Below are 18,297 nucleotides of genomic sequence, written 5' to 3'. Positions count from 1 at the left end.
TCAAATCCCCCTGAAGCTTCTGCTGAAAGAGAATTTATCCCACATGCTAAAGATTTAAATACTTCACCCTTTCCCACAACTCAGACCTTCAGCCTGAACGTGCACGAAAAATATGTCTCCGAGCAACTGAACGAGCGGCTCCTGGAAACTCGCCTCCTGTTTCTTTCTCAGGTCCCTCCATCCCACCCAGCCCCTCCTCCATCAGCCCCCACAGCCCTCCCCCCACCATCAGACCCACCCCCAGCCCCCCCTCCACCATCAGCCCCCCCCAGCCCTCCCTCCACTATCAGACCCCCCAGACCCCCCCTCCACCATCAGCCCTCCCAGACTCCCCCCCCTCCACCATCAGCCCCCCAAGACCCCCCTCCACCATCAGCCCCACAGCCCTCCCCCCACCATCAGACCCACCCCCAGCCCCTCCTCCACCATCAGCCCCCCAGCCCCCCCAATCACCATCAGCCCCCACAGCCCTCCCCCATCATCAGTCCCCCAGGCCCCCCTCCACCATCAGCCCCCCCTCCATCATCAGCCCCCCCATCCCCTCGATCAGCCCCCCCAGACCCCCCCCTCCACCATCAGCCCCCCCACCCCCCCGATCAGCTTGCACACACACAGATTTCCATCCCTCTGCCACTGGCCGCCGCTCCGGACGTGTTCCAGTGAAATCCGTCCTCCATCTCCTGGACAGTATTGGGTTTTTTCTGCCCATCTTCCTCTAGATCGTTCAGCTTGCATATTTTAAACCACTCTCATTGGCATCAAGGGCACTTTATAGGCTGTGAGATCTGGGTAAGTTTGATAGGGTTCCCAAGATAATAAACAGGAACCCTTTCTTTACATTCCTTTAGCTATTGGATCTATCCTGTGGCTCCACACCTTGAGGAGGTAGCAGAATGACAGAAACGCCAGATCTTGCTTGGAGCTTTAACTGCAGGCCAATGTAATTAAATTCATAGAAATACTTAGAAACCAACATAGAAAGACATTGTTTGACCCAACCGGTCCATATCAACGTTTACTTTCTATGTGAGCGAACAGTTCTAACCACATTTACCCATCCTACTCCCCTATCCCTCCAGCCACCTGAGCAATTGAATCGAGACTCTTGACTTCCTGCCTCAATCTCTCACTCTGTGTGTGTGAAGATGTTTCCCCGACCTGTTCTAAATCTCTTAGGTTTAAACTTTTATCTCTGGCCTCTCGTTCTCGACCCCTCAACTACTCGAAACAGTCAGCTTCGATCTCCCCTGTCCCATCCTTTCATAACTTTAAACATTTATCATATCGCCCCGTAATCTGCATCATTCTAATGAAAAAACGTACAAACTTTTAAAGTCTTTCTACATATTTGTATTTCGCCACACCAGACAGGATCCAGTGAATGTGCTGTACCCTCTCTGCAGCCTCAACACCCTTCCGACAGTGTGGAGCCCAATACTGTACACAGTCCTCCAACAGGTCTTAAGGTTTTATATCGGCCCATCATTGCTTCTTAGCTTTTACATTCTCTACCTCGTGATGAAACTTAGATTGCCATTAGCTTTTTTACAACCTTGTCAACTGACACTGCCATTAATGTCGTGTCAACTTGAAGCCCCAAATCACTCCGCTTTTCCACAGCCCGAGCCTACCCCAATTCCCACAATAATTACTGCTGCTATTTACCAAAATCTATCACCTCATACTTATCATCCACCACTTTTTAGCTAATATACAATGAATGGACAAGTGAGTAAATAATTGCAGTATACAACAAATATTTACAGTATATGTTAGAAACATAGAAATTGACAGCGTGGAAGGAGGCCATTTTGGCCCATCGGGTCCGCGCCGGCTGACAAAGAGCCACACGGCCCTTGGTCAGCAGCCCTGAAGGTTACATATAAACCTATGACGGAAAGGCAAAGAGCACCCAGCCCAACCAATCCGCCTCACACAACTGCAACACCCCTTATACTAAAACATTCTACACTCCACCCCAACCGGAGCCATGTGATCTCCTGGGAGAGGCAAAAACCAGATAAAAACCCAGGCCAATTTAGGGAGAAAAAATCTGGGAAAATTCCTCTCCGACCCATCCAAGCGATCGAAACTAGTCCAGGAAATCACCCTGGCCGTATTCGATTCCCTGCAGTACTTACCATCGTATCTGCGCCAGCCAACAAAAGGTCATCCAGGTCTAATCCCAAATACCATCTCTAGGTCCATAACCCTGCAGGTTACGGCACTTTAAGTGCCCATCCTAGTACCTTTTAAATGTGGTGAGGGTTTCTGCATCCACCACCCTTCCAGGCAGCGAGTTCCAGATCCCCTCAACCCTCTGCGTAAAGAAGCCCCCCCTTCAAATCCCCTCTGAACCTTCCACCAACCACCTTAAAACTATGCCCCCTCGTAATTGACCCCTCCACCAATGGAAATAGGTCCTTGCTATCCACTGTATCCAGGCCCCTCAAAATTTTGTGAGCTCAATGAGGTCTCCTCTCAACCTCCTCTGTTCCAATTAGAACAAGCCCAGTCTAACCAATCTGTCCTCATAACTAATATTCTCCATTCCAGGCAGCATCCAAGTAAATCTCCTCTGCACCCTCTCTAGAGCAATCACATCCTTCTTATAATACGGCGACCACAACTGCATGCAGTACTCCACCTGTGGCCTAACCAAAATATTATACAAATTAAGCATTACCTGCCTGCTCTTGTATTCTATTCCTCGGCCAATAAAGGCACCTTATCCACCTGGCCTGCTACTTTCAGGGATCTGTCGCTAAGCACTCCAAGGTCCCTTTGTTCATCTACACTATTAATTGGCCTACCGTTTAATGTGTATGCTCTTTCCTTATTAGCCCTCCCATTACCTCACACTTCTCTGAATTAAATTCCATTTGCCACTGCTCTGCCCACCTGACCAGTAGATTGATATCCTCCTGCAGCCCATGACTTTTCTCTTCATTATTAACCACACGGCCAATTTTAGTGTCATCTGCAAACTTCTTAATCATACTCCCTGTTGTGCATCTGTAAAGTATGCACTCCTATGTTCCGCCACCAGGGAGCTCATCCCCTGAAGTCCCAAAGGATCCCAGCATCCCTTGGGAGCACTGTATATAAGCCAGCCCCGAAGACCTGTTCCTCACTCTGGAGTGTCTTATTAAAGACTGAGGTCACTGTTACTTTAACCTCCCTGTGTGCAGCCTCATCTGTGTTAGGAACACTATAACTGGTGACGAGAATACGAATCCAACGCAAAGATGCAGCAAACTGTGGGCATCCTGGAGAAGTTCTCGGAGGGTGAGGACTGGGAAGTCCATGTCAAACAGCTAGACCAGTACTTTGTAGCCACCGAGCTGGACGGAGAAGGAAGCGCTGCAAAAAGGAGAGCGGTCCTCCTCAGTCTGCGGGGCACCGACCTACAGCCTCATGAAGAATCTTCTGGCTCTGGTGAAACCCACAGATAAGTCGTATGAGGAGCTGTGTACACTGGTTCGGGAGCATCTTAACCCGAGGGAGAGCATGCCGATGGCGAGGTATCGGTTCTACACGTACCAGTGATCTGAAGGTCAGGAAGTGGCGAGCTACATTGCCGAGCTGAGGCAACCTGCAGAACACTGAGTTTGATGGCTACCTGGAGCAAATGCTCAGAGACTTTTTTGTACTGGGCATTGGCCACGAGACCATCCTACGAAAACTTTTGACTGTAGAGACACCGACTCTCAGTAAGGCCATTGCGATAGCACAGGCGTTTATGCCCACCAGTGATAACACCAAACAAGTCTCTCAGCACACCAGTGCTAGCAATGTTCATAAATTAACTGGAACTGTGTTTGCGAGCAGAAATGTACAGGGCAAAACCCACGAGTCTGCAATGGCCAGCAGGCCTCAGGTGACCCAGATGACTCAGAATCCACAACAAAGGATGAATGCAAGGCAATTCACACCTTGTTGACGTTCTGGAGGCTTCCATTCAGCCTATTCATGCCGCTTCAAAGGGTATGTTTGCAAGAGCTGTGGAACAATGGGGCACCTCCAACGAGCTTGCAAGTGAGCTGCAAGCTCTGCAAAACCTGCTAATCACCACATGGCAGAGGAAGATCAGTCCATGGTGGATCAAAGCAATTTCGAGCCTGAGAGAGAGGAGGCAGATGCTGAAGTACACGGGGTGCACACATTTTCGATGAAATGTCCATCTTTCATGCTAATCGTAAAATTGAATGGCTTACCCATAGCCATGGAACTGGACACTGGTGCTAGCCAATCCATTATGAGTAAAAAGATGTTTGAGAGACTGTGGTGCAACAAGGCACTCAGACCAGCCCTGAGCCCCATCCACACAAAACTGAGAATGTACACCAAAGAGCTTATCATTGTCCTGGGCAGCGCCATGGTCAAGGTCACCTACGAGGGCACGGTGCACGAACTGCCACTCTGGATTGTCCCAGGCGATGGAAGGAGCTGGCTGGGCAAAATCCGCTGGAACTGGGCTGACATCCGAGCGCTATCACATATCGATGAGGCCTCGTGTATCTAGGTTCTTAACAAATTTTCTTCCTTTCTTGAGCCAGGCATTGGAAATTTTTCCAGGGCGAAGGTGCGGATCCACTTGGTCCCAGAGGCACAACCCATTCACCACAAAGCGCGAGCGGTACCTCACATGATGAGGGAGAGAGTGGAAATTGAGCAGGACAGGCTGCAACGCGAGGGCATCATCTCCCCAGTGGAACTCAGCGAGTGGGCCAGCCTGATTGTTCCAGTACTCAAAAGTGATGGCACGGTCAGGATTTGCGGCGATTATAAAGTAACTATTAATCGTTTCTCGCTACAGGACCAATACCCGCTACCTAAGGCAGACGACCTATTTGTGACGCTGGCAGGAGGTAAGATGTTCACCAAGCTCGACCTGACTTCGGCCTATATGATGCAGGAGCTGGAGAAGTCTTCGAAGGGCTTCACCTGCATCAACACACACAAGGGACTGTTCATCTACAACAGATGCCCGTTTGGAATTCGGTCGGCTGCAGCGATCTTCCAGAGAAACATGGAGAGCCTACTCAAGTCGGTACCATGCACGGTGGTCTTTCAGGACAACATATTGGTCATGGGTCGGGACATCGTCGAGCACCTACAAAACCTGGAGGAGGTCCTCCAGCGACTGGATCGTGTAGAGCTGCGGCTGAAGAGCTCGAGATGCATCTTCATGGCAACAGAAGTGGAGTTTTTGTGGAGAAAGATCGCGGCGGATGGCATTCAGCCCACAGATGCTAAGACAGAGGCTATCAGGAACGCACCCAGGCCACAGAATGTCACGGAGCTGCAGTAATTCCTGGGACTCCTCAACTATTTTGGTAACTTCCTGCAGGGGTTAAGCACCTTTTAGAGCCCCTAGATGTATTATTGCGCAAAGGTGAGAACTGGGTATGGGGAAAAAAGTAATTGCTTTTGAGAAAGCCAGAAATATTTTATGCTCCAACAAGCTGCTTGTATTGTATAACCCGTGTAAAAGACTTGTGCTAGCATGTGACGCGTCGTCGTACAGAGTCGGGTGTGTATTACAACAAGCTAACGTTGCGGGGAAGTTGCAATCTGTCGCCTATGCTTCCAGGAGCTTGTCTAAGGCCGAGAGGGCCAACAGCATGATTGAGAAAGAGGCATTAGTGTGTGATGTTCGGGGTAAAGAAAATGCATCAGTACCTGTTTGGCCTCAAATTTGAGCTGGAAACCGATCACAAGCCCCTCACATCCCTGTTCGCTGAAAACAAGGGGATAAATACTAATGCCTCAGCCCGCATACAAAGGTGGGCACTCGCGCTATCAAAGTATAACTATACCCTCCGCCACAGCCAGACACCGAGAACTGTGCGGATGTTCTCAGTCGGCTACCATTGCCCACCACGGGGGTGGAAATGGCGCAGCCTACAAACTTGCTGATGGTGGCACAGCCCGCAGACTTGTTGATGGTCATGGAAGCGTTTGAAAATGATAAATCACCTGTCACGGCCCGCCAGATTAGGACTTGGACCAGCCAAGATCCTCTGCTATCCCTGGGAAAAAATTGTGTACTGCATGGGAGCTGGGCCAGCATCCCCATTGAAATGCAAGAGCCAATCAAGCCGTTCCAGCAGCGAAAGGACGAACTGTCCATTCAGGCAGACTGCCTGTTGTGGGGTAACCATGTAGTGCAACCAAAAAGGGCAGGGAGACATTCATCTCGGATCTCCACAGCACACACCCGGGTATAGTAATGATGGAAGCGATAACCAGATCCCACGTGTGGTGGCCCGGTATCGACTCAGACTTAGAGACCTGTGTACGGCAATGCAGCGTGTGTGCTCAGTTGAGCAACGCGCCCAGAGAGGCACCACTAAGTTTGTGGTCCTGGCCCTCCAGACCATGGTCAAGGATCCATGTCGACTATGCGGGCCCGTTTCTTGGTAAAATGTTCCTGGTGGTGGTGGATGGTTTTTCAAAATGGATTGAATGTGAAATAATGTCGGGAAGCACCGCCACCGCCACCATTGAAAGCCTGAGGGCTATGTTAGCCAGCCACGGCCTGCCTGACATACTGGTCAGTGACAACGGGCCATGTTTCACCAGTGCCGAATTTAAAGAATTCATGACCCGCAATGGGATCAAACATGTCACCTCGGCCCCGTTTAAACCAGCCTCCAATGGGCAGGCAGAGCAGGCAGTACACACCATCAAACAGAGCCTTAAACGAGTCACAGAAGTCTCACTCCAAACCCGCCTGTCCCGAGTACTGCTCAGCTACCGCACGAGACCCCACTTGCTCACAGGGGTGCCCCTGGCTGAGCTACTCATGAAAAGGACACTTAAAACCAGACTCTCGCTGGTTCACCCCAACCTGCATGATCAAGTAGAGAGCAGGCAGCAGCAACAAAATGTAAACGATGGTCGCGCCACTGTGTCACGGGAAATTGATCTGAATGACCATGTGTATGTGCTAAACTATGGACATGGTCCCAAGTGGATCGCGGGCACGGTGATAGCTAAAGAAGTGAATAGTGCATTTGTAATCAAACTAGACAATGGACAAATTTGCAGAAAGCACCTGGACCAAACCAGGCTGCGGTTCACAGACTGCCCTGAACAACCCACAGCAGACACCACCTTTTTCAAGCCCACAACACACAACCCAAAGGATCAACGACACCACGCCGGACCAGGAAATCGAACCCATCAGGCCCAACAGCCCAGCAAGGCCAGGCTCACCCAGCAGCCCTGCAGGGCCAACAACACGCCAGCCCAGCGAGGGCACAGCCAACACACCAGAACAGACATTTGTACCGAGGCGGTCCACCAGGAAAAGAAAGGCTCCCGACCGCCTCACCTTGTAAATAGTTTTCACTTTGACTTTGGGGGGTGGGTAGTGATGTTGTGTATCTGTGAAGCATGCACTCCCATGTTCCGCCACTAGGGAGTGCATCCCCTGAAGTCCCAAGGGATCCCAGCTCATCCCCTGAAGTCCCAAGGGATCCCAGCATCCCTTGGGATAACTGTATATAAGCCGGCCCCTAAGGCCTGTACCTCACTCTGGAGTGTCTTATTAAAGACTGAGGTCACTGTTACTTTAACCTCCCTGTGTGCAGCCTCATCTGTGTTCGGAACACAATACTTCCTTTATTCAAATCTAAATCATTGATATACACCACAAAAAGCAAGGGACCCAGTACTGAGCCCTGCAGAACCCCACTGGAAACATCCTTCCAGTCACAAAAACATCCATTAACCATTACCCTTTGCTTCCTACCTCGAAGCCAATTTTGGATCCAACTAGCTACTTTGTCCTGGATCCCATAAACTTTAACCTTCGTAACCAGTCTACCATGTTGGACCTTATCAAAAGTTTTGCTAAAGTCCATATACATGACTTCGTACGCACTACCCTCATCGACCCTCAAAAAATTCAATCAGGTTAGTCAAACACGATCTTCCCTTAACAAATCTGTGCTGACTGTCCCTAATTAATCCTTGCCTTTCCAAATGTAGATTTATCATGTCTTTCAGGACCTTTTCCAATAATTTTCCCACTACTGAGTTTAGACTGACAGGCCTGTAATTACTCGGCCTATTCCTTTCCCCTTCTTAAATAAGGATACCACATTAGCAGTCCTCCAGTCCTCCGGCACCATGCCCAAATCCAAAGAGGACTGGAAAATGATGGTCAAGGCCTCTGCTATTTCTTCTTTTACTTTACTCAACAGCCTGGGATGCATTTCATCTGGGCCTGGGGGCTTATCTACTTTCAAAGCTGCTAAACCCCTTACTACCTCCTCTCTCACTGTTTATTTCATCCAGAATTTCACACTCCTCCTCGATAGCAGTACCTGCATTACCCCTTTCCTTTGTGAAAACAGATGCAAAGTATTCCTTAAGAACCATACCAACATCTTCTGCCTCCACACAAAGATTACCCTCATGCTCTCGAATAGGCCCTACCCTTGCTTTAGTTACCCTCTTGCTGTTAATATATTTATAGAACATCTTTGGGTTTTCCTTAATTTTACTAGCCAAGAATTTTTCATGCTCTCTCTTAGCATTCCTATTATCCTTTTTAATTTTGCCTCTTAATTTTCTATATTCCTCCAAAGATTTTATAGTATTTAGCCATCGGTATATGACATAAGCATCCCTTTTTTTCTTTATCCTCCCATGTAAGTCCCTAGAGATCCAGGGGGCTGTAGAATTATTAATCCCACCCTTTTTCTTTAAGGGCACATGTTTGGCCTGAGCCTTCTGGATCTCCTCCTTGAATGCCTCCCACTGTTCTGACACTGACAAGTAGCTGTTTCCAGTCCACTGTGGCCAAATCACTTCGCAACTTAGCAAAGTTAGCTTTTCCCCAATTTGGGACTTTTATTCCAGTCATATCCTTGTCCTTATCCATAACTGGCTTGAATCTGACTGAATTATGGTCACTGGCATCCAAGTGCTCTCCCACTGATACACCTTCCACCTGCCCAGCTTCATTCCCCAAAACTAAATCCAGAACCGACCCCTCTTGTGTTGGCCTTGTTACATACTGACTAAAAAAGTTCTCCTGAATGCATTTTAAGAATTCCACACCCTCTATACCCTTCACACTATATTTGTCCCAATCAATATTAGGATAGTTAAAATCCCCTACTATTACTATCCTATGGTTTTTGGATTTCACAGCAATTTACCTACATACTTGCTCCTCTATATCCCTCCCACTGTTTGGGGATCTATAATACACACCTAGCATTGTGATTGCCCCCCTTTTTTTTTCAATTCGACTCATGTGGCATCATTTGATGATCCCTCTAACATATCATCCCTTCTCACCTCTGTAATAGTTTCTTTAATCAATGCCACGATCCCCTCCTTTTTTTACCCACCTCTCTGTCATGTCTAAAAATCCTCTAACCAGGAATATTGATCTGCCATACCTGCCCCTCTTTCAGCCATGTTTCTGTAATGGCTATAATGTCATACTCCCAAGTGTCTACCTGTGCTCTTAGCTTATCCGTCTTATTCGCTATACTCCTTGCATTAAAGGATATACCATTCAGCACAGGAAGACCTCCTTGCTTACTATATACTGAACCCTGTTTCCTCTGTCTTACAGATTCACTTTCTAGATTCTTGCTATCCAATTTCAGCTTTACTTCCTTCCCTTTTGAATTTGTTCTCAGGTTCCCATCCCCTGCCAAACTAGCTTAAACTCTCCCCAACAGCACTAGCAAAACTCCCCACGAGGATATTGGTCCCGGCGCTGTTGAGGTGCAACCCGTCCGGTTTGTACAGGTCCTATCTCCCCCAGAAGCGGTCCCAATGCCTCAGGAATTTAAAGCCCTCCCTCCTACACCAACTCTCCAGCCACATGTTCATCCTCTCTATCCTTCTATTCTTGTACTCATTAGCACGTGGCACTGGTAGTAACCCGGAGATTACTACCTTTGAGGTCCTACCCTTTAATTTTCTTCTTAGCTCCCTAAATTCTTCCTATAGGACCTCATCCCTCCTTCTACCTATGTCCCGATATGGACCACAACCTCTAGCTGTTTACCCTCTCCCTCCAGAATGCCCTGTGTCCGCTCTGTGACATCCTTGACTCTGGCACCAGGGAGGCACCGTACCATTCTGGAGTCACATCTGCGGCCACAGAAACGCCTCTCTATTCCCCTAACTATTGAATCCCCTATCACAAGAGCTCTTTTATTCTTCATCCCTCCCCACTTGTGCAGCTGAGCCACCCGTGGTGCCTTGGACTTGGCTCTGGCTGCACTCCCCAGAGGCACCATCGCCCTCACCATTACTCAGAAATTAATATCGGTTTGAAAGTGAGATGGAATCACGGGGGGACTCCTGCACTACCTGCCTAGCGTTCTTACTTCGTCTGGTGGTCGCCCACTTCCCCTCTGCATGCATGCTTTTAAGCTGCGGGGTGACCACCGCCTGAAACGTGCTATCCTCGTAGCTCTCAGCCTCGTGGATACACCATAGTGACTCCAGCTGCCGCTATATAATAACTAATGGTCCACACTTTTCATACTAAATTATATAATTTAGAATTGACTTTTACGCAGTTATTCTTTTTTTTATATTCTTATTAATTTCAGGAGCCAATCGCGACACAAGTTCCAGACTGGCTCCCTGATTTAAGCAGTCCAATTGAACCCACCCAAACACTTGCTTCATGGATTGGAACAGCCATCAGCTATACACAAAAGGAGCTGCCTGTTGTGTACATAATATTTTTGTATAAATTGTGTGGCTTGCCTCCTCCCCCCAGCTCGATGCCAAACTGACCAGTGGTCCTCACAAACTGTAATGAGTCAGGCTGGCAATTAGATTCTGAAAGTAGATGGTTTTTAATTTTCTTTATACATTGTGACTGAACTCAAGGAGCCATCTGAAACTCGATAAAAATGTACTGACATGGATTGAGAACTGGTTGTCAGACAGGAAGCAAAGAGTAGGAGTAAATGGGTACTTTTCAGAATGGCAGGCAGTGACTAGTGGGGTACCGCAAGGTTCTGTGCTGGGGCCCCAGCTGTTTACACTGTACATTAATGATTTAGATGAGGGGATTAAATGTAGTATCTCCAAATTTGCGGATGACACTAAGTTGGGTGGCAGTGTGAGCTGCGAGGAGGATGCTGTGAGGCTGCAGAGCGACTTGGATAGGTTAGGTGAGTGGGCAAATGCATGGCAGATGAAGTATAATGTGGATAAATGTGAGGTTATCCACTTTGGTGGTAAAAACAGAGAGACAGACTATTATCTGAATGGTGACAGATTAGGAAAAGGGGAGGTGCAAAGAGACCTGGGTGTCATGGTACATCAGTCATTGAAGGTTGGCATGCAGGTGCAGCAGGCGGTTAAGAAAGCAAATGGCATGTTGGCCTTCATAGCAAGGGGATTTGAGTACAGGGGCAGGGAGGTGTTGCTACAGTTGTACAGGGCATTGGTGAGGCCACACCTGGAGTATTGTGTACAGTTTTGGTCTTCTAACCTGAGGAAGGACATTCTTGCTATTGAGGGAGTGCAGCGAAGGTTCACCAGACTGATTCCCGGGATGGCGGGACTGACCTATCAAGAAAGACTGGATCAACTGGGCTTGTATTCACTGGAGTTCAGAAGAATGAGAGGGGACCTCATAGAAACATATAAAATTCTGACGGGGTTAGACAGATTAGATGCAGGAAGAATGTTCCCAATGTTGGGGAAGTCCAGAACCAGGGGTCACAGTCTAAGGATAAGGGGTAAGCCATTTAGGACCGAGATGCGGAGGAATTTCTTCACCCAGAGAGTGGTGAACCTGTGGAATTCTCTACCACAGAAAGTTGTTGAGGCCAATTCACTAAATATATTCAAAAAGGAGTTAGATGAGGTCCTTACTGCTAGGGGGATCAAGGGGTATGGCGAGAAAGCAGGAATGGGGTACTGAAGTTAAATGTTCAGCCATGAACTCATTGAATGGCGGTGCAGGCTAGAAGGGCCGAATGGCCTACTCCTGCATCTATTTTCTATGTTTCTATGTTTCTATGTACACGTACCACATGGGAGTTCCTGACTACCTGCAGTCCGATTGTTCTGCTTAAAATATAAACCAACAGTTAATTCTGAATTCCTTAAGTGCAGGTGTCAGCCTTGGTCAGTGTTAGTAGAAGAAGAACAGGGCAGTTCTCCCCGGTGTCCTGGCCAATATTTATCCCTCAATCAATATCACTAAAATAGATTATCTGGTCATTATCACATTGCTGTTTGTGGGAGCTTGCTGTGCACAAATTGGCTGCCATGTTTCCTACATTACAACAGTTACTACACTTCAAAAGTACTTTATTGGCTGCAAAAGTGTTTTGGGACGCCCTGAGGCCATGAAAGGCACTAAATAAATGCAAGTCTTTCTTTTTTCTCTCTTATTTCAAAGGGCTATGGGTCACTCCAGAGACTTGAGCACAAAATCTAGGCTGACTCTGCAATGCAGTGCTGAGGGAGTACTGCACTGTCGGAGATGCCGACTTTTGGGAGAGCTGATAAGCTGAGATGCCATGACACTATTTTGAAGAAGAGCTGGGGTGTTTTCCCTGGTGTCCTGGCAAATATTTATCCCTTAACCAACACCTAAAAACAGCTGTGTGAAAATTGGCTGCCACGCTTCCTACATTACAACACTTCATAAAGTGCTTCATTGTTGTAGATCGCTTTTAGACATCCTCAGGTTGTGAAAGGAACTGTATAAAGGCAATTTAATGTATTTTTTATTCCCACTCCACTATTAGCACAGTACTGATTAACCTGATAATGTGAGGCGTTGCCTGGTGCTGCTCACCGTGCTAGTTGTGAAGAGCTGTCTGCCTCATGAGGATTCCAACAGTGCTGCTCACTTATCGAAAGACCAACTTGTCTATCTGCCGTGAGGTGGGGGGTGGGAAGATGGAGTAAGTGGGGTCTCTTTGGAGTTGAGGTGGCTCCAAGATGATCATGGGAGCTTTGAATCGGGTCAACCCTCTCCGGCAGGCCGAGACGCCCCTGGCTCTCGACCATTGACCTCACGCCCCAGAATACCGGGAGTTTCTCTGCCAGGAGGTGATCCGAGGACCGTGAGAGACGGAGGCACACGATCCATCAAGAAATGCAGAACTGCTCTGAAGGAGCATCCTTCAATGATTATATAGAACATACAGCACAGAAACAAGCCATTTGGCTCAATTAGTCTATGCTGTATGTTGCACACGAGCCTCCTCCCACCTTATCAGCATATCCTTTGATTCCTTTCTCCCTAATGTCTTTATTTAGCTTTGCCTTAAATGCATCTATTCTGTTCACCTCAACTACTCCCCATGGTATTAGATTTATTAATGACTATCTTAGCCCCTAGTTCTGATCTCCCCACAAGTATAAACATCTTCTCTACATTGACCCTATAAACCCAATGTTAAAGACTTCTATCAGGCCACTCCTCATCTCTTTTCTAGAGAAAAAAGCCCCAGCCTGTTCAGCCTTTCCTGATTGTTATCACCTTTCAGTTCTGGGATTATCCTTGTACATCTTTTTTACATTTTCTTTGCTGCTTCTATATCTCTTAAAATATGGAGACCAGAATTGTGCACAATACTCCAAGTGTGGTGTGATGAAGATCAGGAACCCTCACTGGCAGACTGGGTATTGCGTTGCTGACTGGCCGGCCTGGCTCACGATGGGTCTTGGAGGGGCCGCCCTCTCGGGGGTGGGCGTCTGCACACTTAGCTCCACATAACCCAGCAAGCCGGTGTTCGAATGGGCAGGGAATCCTGTCCCGGGAATCCGCAGGTTGATCAGCCATGATCTTATTGAATGGCGGAGCGGGCTCGAGGGGACAAATGGCCGACTCCTGCTCCCATTTCTTATGTTCTTATGTAAAGCTCCCCAGTGTTCTGCAAGCTCTGTACTGATAAGTTGAGCAGTTTTTTAGCTAATCATACTGCAGCAGCTCCCCTGCACACATGCGTGGCTCATGCCTAAGCTTTCTGCTTCTTGAGGTGTGGTCAGCAGGTAAAGAAAGTCTTGCATTTATATAGCAGCTTGCACAACCTCGCTTTACAGCCAATAATGTACTTTTGAAGTGTAGTCACTGTTGTAATGTCGGAAACACAGCAGCCAATTTGCACATTGCAAGACCCCACAAACATAAGAATTAGGAGTAGGAATCGGCCATAAGCCCCATTCAATAAAATCATGGCTGATTTTCGACCTGAACTCCACTTTCCCTCCCGATCCTTTGATACAACAACAACTTGGATTTCTATGGGTAGAGCTTCAGATTGTTCGATATACAGGACACAGGAGAGGGGCGGTCTGCATCGGACAAAGAGAAACTCGGCCTTTTTCAAAATGCGTTCTCGGGAATTGGGCTTCGCTGCCAAGGCCGGCATTTATTGCCCATCCCCAAGAAACTGATGGTGAGCCTTCTCCTGTGTAGAGATCTGCTGCAGCTGACTGGCCTGCTAGGGTGCTTTAGGGGCAGTTACAGGTCAGTCACATCAGTGTGGGACTGAAGTCACACGTGGGCCAGACCGGGTAAGGAGGTGCCCTTCCCTAACTTGCATTATATAGCACCTTTAACATAGTAAAACATCCCAAGGCACGTCACAGGAGCGGAATCAGACTAAAGTTGACATTGAATCTGAGCAAAAGACATTAGTGAACGAGTTGGGTAATTGTCAGTGAGTCGTGTCAGATATCTCCAGTGACCAAAAACATAAATAAGTGCTAGCCTGGACTTGCCTCCCCTCCCCTTTCAGAGGCAATGGACATTGTTGGCCCCAGTGCTGTGTGCTGACAGTGAGCCGAGTGCTCAGTCACAGACATGGTCTGAGTGCTCATGTCTGCCCCGCCAGCGCTGCCTCGAGCCAGTCTGATCCAGGAAAAGTCTGCAGACATTCCCAGATGTGACCTTGTGAAAAGCAAGGAACCTCCCTCATCTGACACAGGAGAGAGAGAGAGAGAGAGCTCTGTAAACTCCGGGAAACGTTTGAGGAATGCTTCTTTCAGCATTCCTTATTTAGTCAGAGTTTGTGTGCCGTGAAATCACAGCAAGTGGTCAAGGCACACTCCCCCTTGCCCCCTGCCAAAGCACACTCTCCCTTGCCCCCTGCCAGGGCACACTCTCCCTTGCCCCCCTGCCAGGGCACACTCCCCCTTGCCCCCCTGCCAGGGCATACCCGCCCTTGCCCCCCTGCCAGGGCACACTCCCCCTTGCCCCTTGCCAGAGCACACTCTCCCTTTTCCCCTGCCAGGGCACACTCTCCCTTTTCCCCTGCCAGGGCACATTCCCCCTTGCCCCCTGCCAGGGCACATTCCTGCCCTCTCCCCCCCAGCAATGCCCACTCTGCCCACTGCCCGCCGATCCTTACCAACTTTCTTGAAGGCTTTGAGGGCGAGTTTCCTGGGGTCCGGGTCGGAATCCGGGAGCTGCGAGCCCCGGGACCTGGTGCCGATCATGGTTTGTGGTCTGGCCGCTCGCTGCCTGCTGTGTTGCGGCGTTTGCTGAGCTCCTGAACCTCTCGCTCACTCACTCTCATACACTGCCAGGCTCTGACTGACGGACGGGCTGGGCTGTCTCAGCCTCTCTCGCACACACACACACACAGAGTTGTCTGGGCTGTCTCAGCCTCTCTCTCACTCACACACACACACTGGATTGGGCTGGGCTGTCTCAGCCTCTCTCTCACACACACACACACACAAGGCTGGGCTGCGCTGGGCTGTCTCTCTCTCACACACACACACACACTGGGTTGGGCTGGGCTGAGCCTCTGTGCCTCCTTCCTGCCCCTGGTCCCGGTCCCGGTCCCGGTCCCGGTGCCCGGGGCTGCAATGTCCCAGACTTGGATTGGGCTGTTTGTCTCAGCCTTGCCTCCAGCTCCTCTCTGCACAAACTCTCCCCCTGCAATAGCCCGGCTTCTTGTGTCCCAGCTTTTGCTTATAAACCAGGAATTCAGCTCATGTGACTTCTAGCTTCCATATAAGGAACGGGTTGTCGCTAAATGAGATGAAATTGAAAGGACAATATTTACTGTATGTGTTCAACTTACTCCTGATAAGAGAACAATCTTAGTGCTGGGACCATTGCGTTTATATGGAATGCACTGAATGGAAAATCAGCCCATTCCTGTAATCGGTTCCTGCAAACACAACACTCCAGGGGATTGGTGAAAAAAGAAAGACTTGCATTTATATAGCGCCTTTCACAAACTCAGGACATCCCAAGCGCTTTACAGCCAATGAAGTACTTTTGCAGTGTAGTCACTGTTAATGTAGGAAACGCGGCAGCCAATTTGCGCACAGCAAGCTCCCACATACAGCAATGTGATAATGACCAGATCATGGGCTGAAAATTGCAGCCTGTCCGGGTGCATACGATGTGCGCACACACCCGAAGAGGCCTCGCAAATGCCGGTTCTCAGTGTGCAATTCGCACGTGCTGAGAACTGGCTTTTGTGATTGATCAAAATGTCTTTTGACAGATCACATGCATCCCCGCAGGAAGGACATTAACGGGGCAGAGATTGGGCTAGTTGCCCAGCGAATGTCCTTAAAACTCTTACGCCTGGTAAAAACAGGACTATAGCCTACTTTTATCAGCATAAGAGTTTTCAAACATAGAAAACTTAAATGTTATTAATTATTTTTATATTAAAAACCCGAAAGGTAAGTTTATTTTTTTATCACTATTAAAACATTTTTTTCATTCAAAAATGTAAATTTTTTCTCGAAAACATTTAATTTAATGCAATTTCTATTAATTTAAAAAAGTGAAGTGTTTTTTTTAAATTTACGTTTGTGTTTTACTTGAATGTTGGAGTGTTCTCATTGATAGTAATAGGAGCTGGGAGCTCAGAGCTCCCATTACTATCAATGAGAATACTACATTGTGATTGGTGGTCCAAGCCCATGTGATCCCAGGATACGCATACAATCCTGGAAGACATGTTCCTGTACTCTGGACTGCGAAACTAGGCTTCCGACCGCAATCCTGCATTCCTCCGGGACCACCAGGTATTTTCGTTAACATTTTTTCGGTTGGAGGCATTCGCCCGCAGGAAGCCTCCAACCGCAATTTTCTCCCCAATCTGTTATTTTTGGTGATGTTGGTTGAGGGAATCTAGAACTAGGGGGCATAACCTAAAAATTAGAGTCAGGCTTTTCAGGAGTGAAGTTAGGAAACACTTCTACACGCAAAGGGTGGTTGAAGTTTGGAACTCTCTTCCGCCAAACAGCAGTTGTTGTTAGGTTAATTGTTCATTTTAAATCTGAGATTGATAGATTTTTGTTAACCAAAGAAATAAGAGGTATGTGGCAAAGGCAGGTACGTGGAGTTAGGTCACAGGTCAGCCATGATCTCACTGAATGGCACAACAGACTCCAGAGGCTAAATGGCCTTCTCTTATTCCTATGTTACTATTGGCCAGGACACCAGGGATAACTCCCCTGCTCTCATTGACACGTATAACATTCTGACAGGGTTGGACAGACTGGATGCGGGGAGGATGTTTCCCCGGGGCTGGGAAGTCTTAAACAAGGGGGTTACAGTCTCAGGATACAGGGTAGGAAATTTAGGACCGAGATGAGGAGAAATGTTTTCACTGAGGGTGGTGAACCTGTGGAATTCTCTACCACAGAAGGCTGTGGAGGCCAAGTCATGGAATATATTTAAGAGGGAGATAGATAGATTTCTAGAAACAAAAGACATCAAGGAGTATGGGGAAAAAGCAGGAATATGGTCTTGAGATAGAGGATCAGCCATGATCATATTATAAGGGAATCGTCGTAACCCCTGCCGCATAACCCGTACCTAGTGTTTCCATTATTCCCCTTTTTGTTCAACCTTGTCCTGTTCCCTTTCTGACATTAAATCTCAGGGTAGTGGAATCTGGGCCTTCGAGAATCCGTTGTGCCAGGTTCTGGTATAGACTTATAGTTTCATTCCCACAGAAGCTAGGAAGAATGATATCCATTAGATTTAGGTTAAGTATTCGCTTTCTTTAAATTCTTTTATTACTAGCCCACCTTTGGCTTCAGTCTTTATGGACGGGCTTATAGGGGGACTTGCGTGTTTGTGCTGGGAAGAGTTGTTGTCCCCAGGGTGGTTGTTGGGGCAGTGGTAGGGCTTCCCAGGGTCCCTTTGGGTGTGTTTGGTGTCCCAGCCAGACCTTTATTGTCATCTTTCCTCCACACTCCATCCGCCCCCCTTTTTAGGTTGTATTCCTTCTTGTTTGCGCTGCGCATGATCAATACCGGCTTCTCCGTGTTATAACCGTGTCATGCTTCAGG

The 18,297-nt window shown here is 48.1% G+C and overlaps 1 protein-coding gene and 1 long non-coding RNA gene across 3 annotated transcripts in view; one reads left to right on the top strand and one right to left on the bottom strand.

Moving 5' to 3' along the window:
• The window catches only part of LOC139234009 (1-phosphatidylinositol 4,5-bisphosphate phosphodiesterase delta-3-like), a 355,874-nt gene extending 339,969 nt beyond the window's left edge, over window positions 1-15,905 (bottom strand). For both annotated transcript variants that reach the window (XM_070864801.1, XM_070864802.1), the window contains exon 1: window positions 15,378-15,905. In XM_070864801.1, coding sequence (XP_070720902.1) covers window positions 15,378-15,465 — 88 coding nt within the window. In that variant the 5' untranslated portion in view covers window positions 15,466-15,905. The remainder of the gene's footprint in view (window positions 1-15,377) is intronic.
• Window positions 15,906-16,983: 1,078 nt separating this feature from the next.
• Window positions 16,984-18,297, top strand: part of LOC139233686 (uncharacterized) — a 32,619-nt gene continuing 31,305 nt past the window's right edge. The window contains exon 1 of the long non-coding RNA XR_011588198.1: window positions 16,984-17,022. This is a non-coding gene — a long non-coding RNA (uncharacterized lncRNA). The remainder of the gene's footprint in view (window positions 17,023-18,297) is intronic.

This window comes from Pristiophorus japonicus, chromosome 21 (genome assembly GCF_044704955.1).
Source record: "Pristiophorus japonicus isolate sPriJap1 chromosome 21, sPriJap1.hap1, whole genome shotgun sequence".
NCBI classification, from domain to species: domain Eukaryota; kingdom Metazoa; phylum Chordata; class Chondrichthyes; family Pristiophoridae; genus Pristiophorus; species Pristiophorus japonicus.
This window is presented reverse-complemented; position numbering and strand designations above follow the sequence as displayed.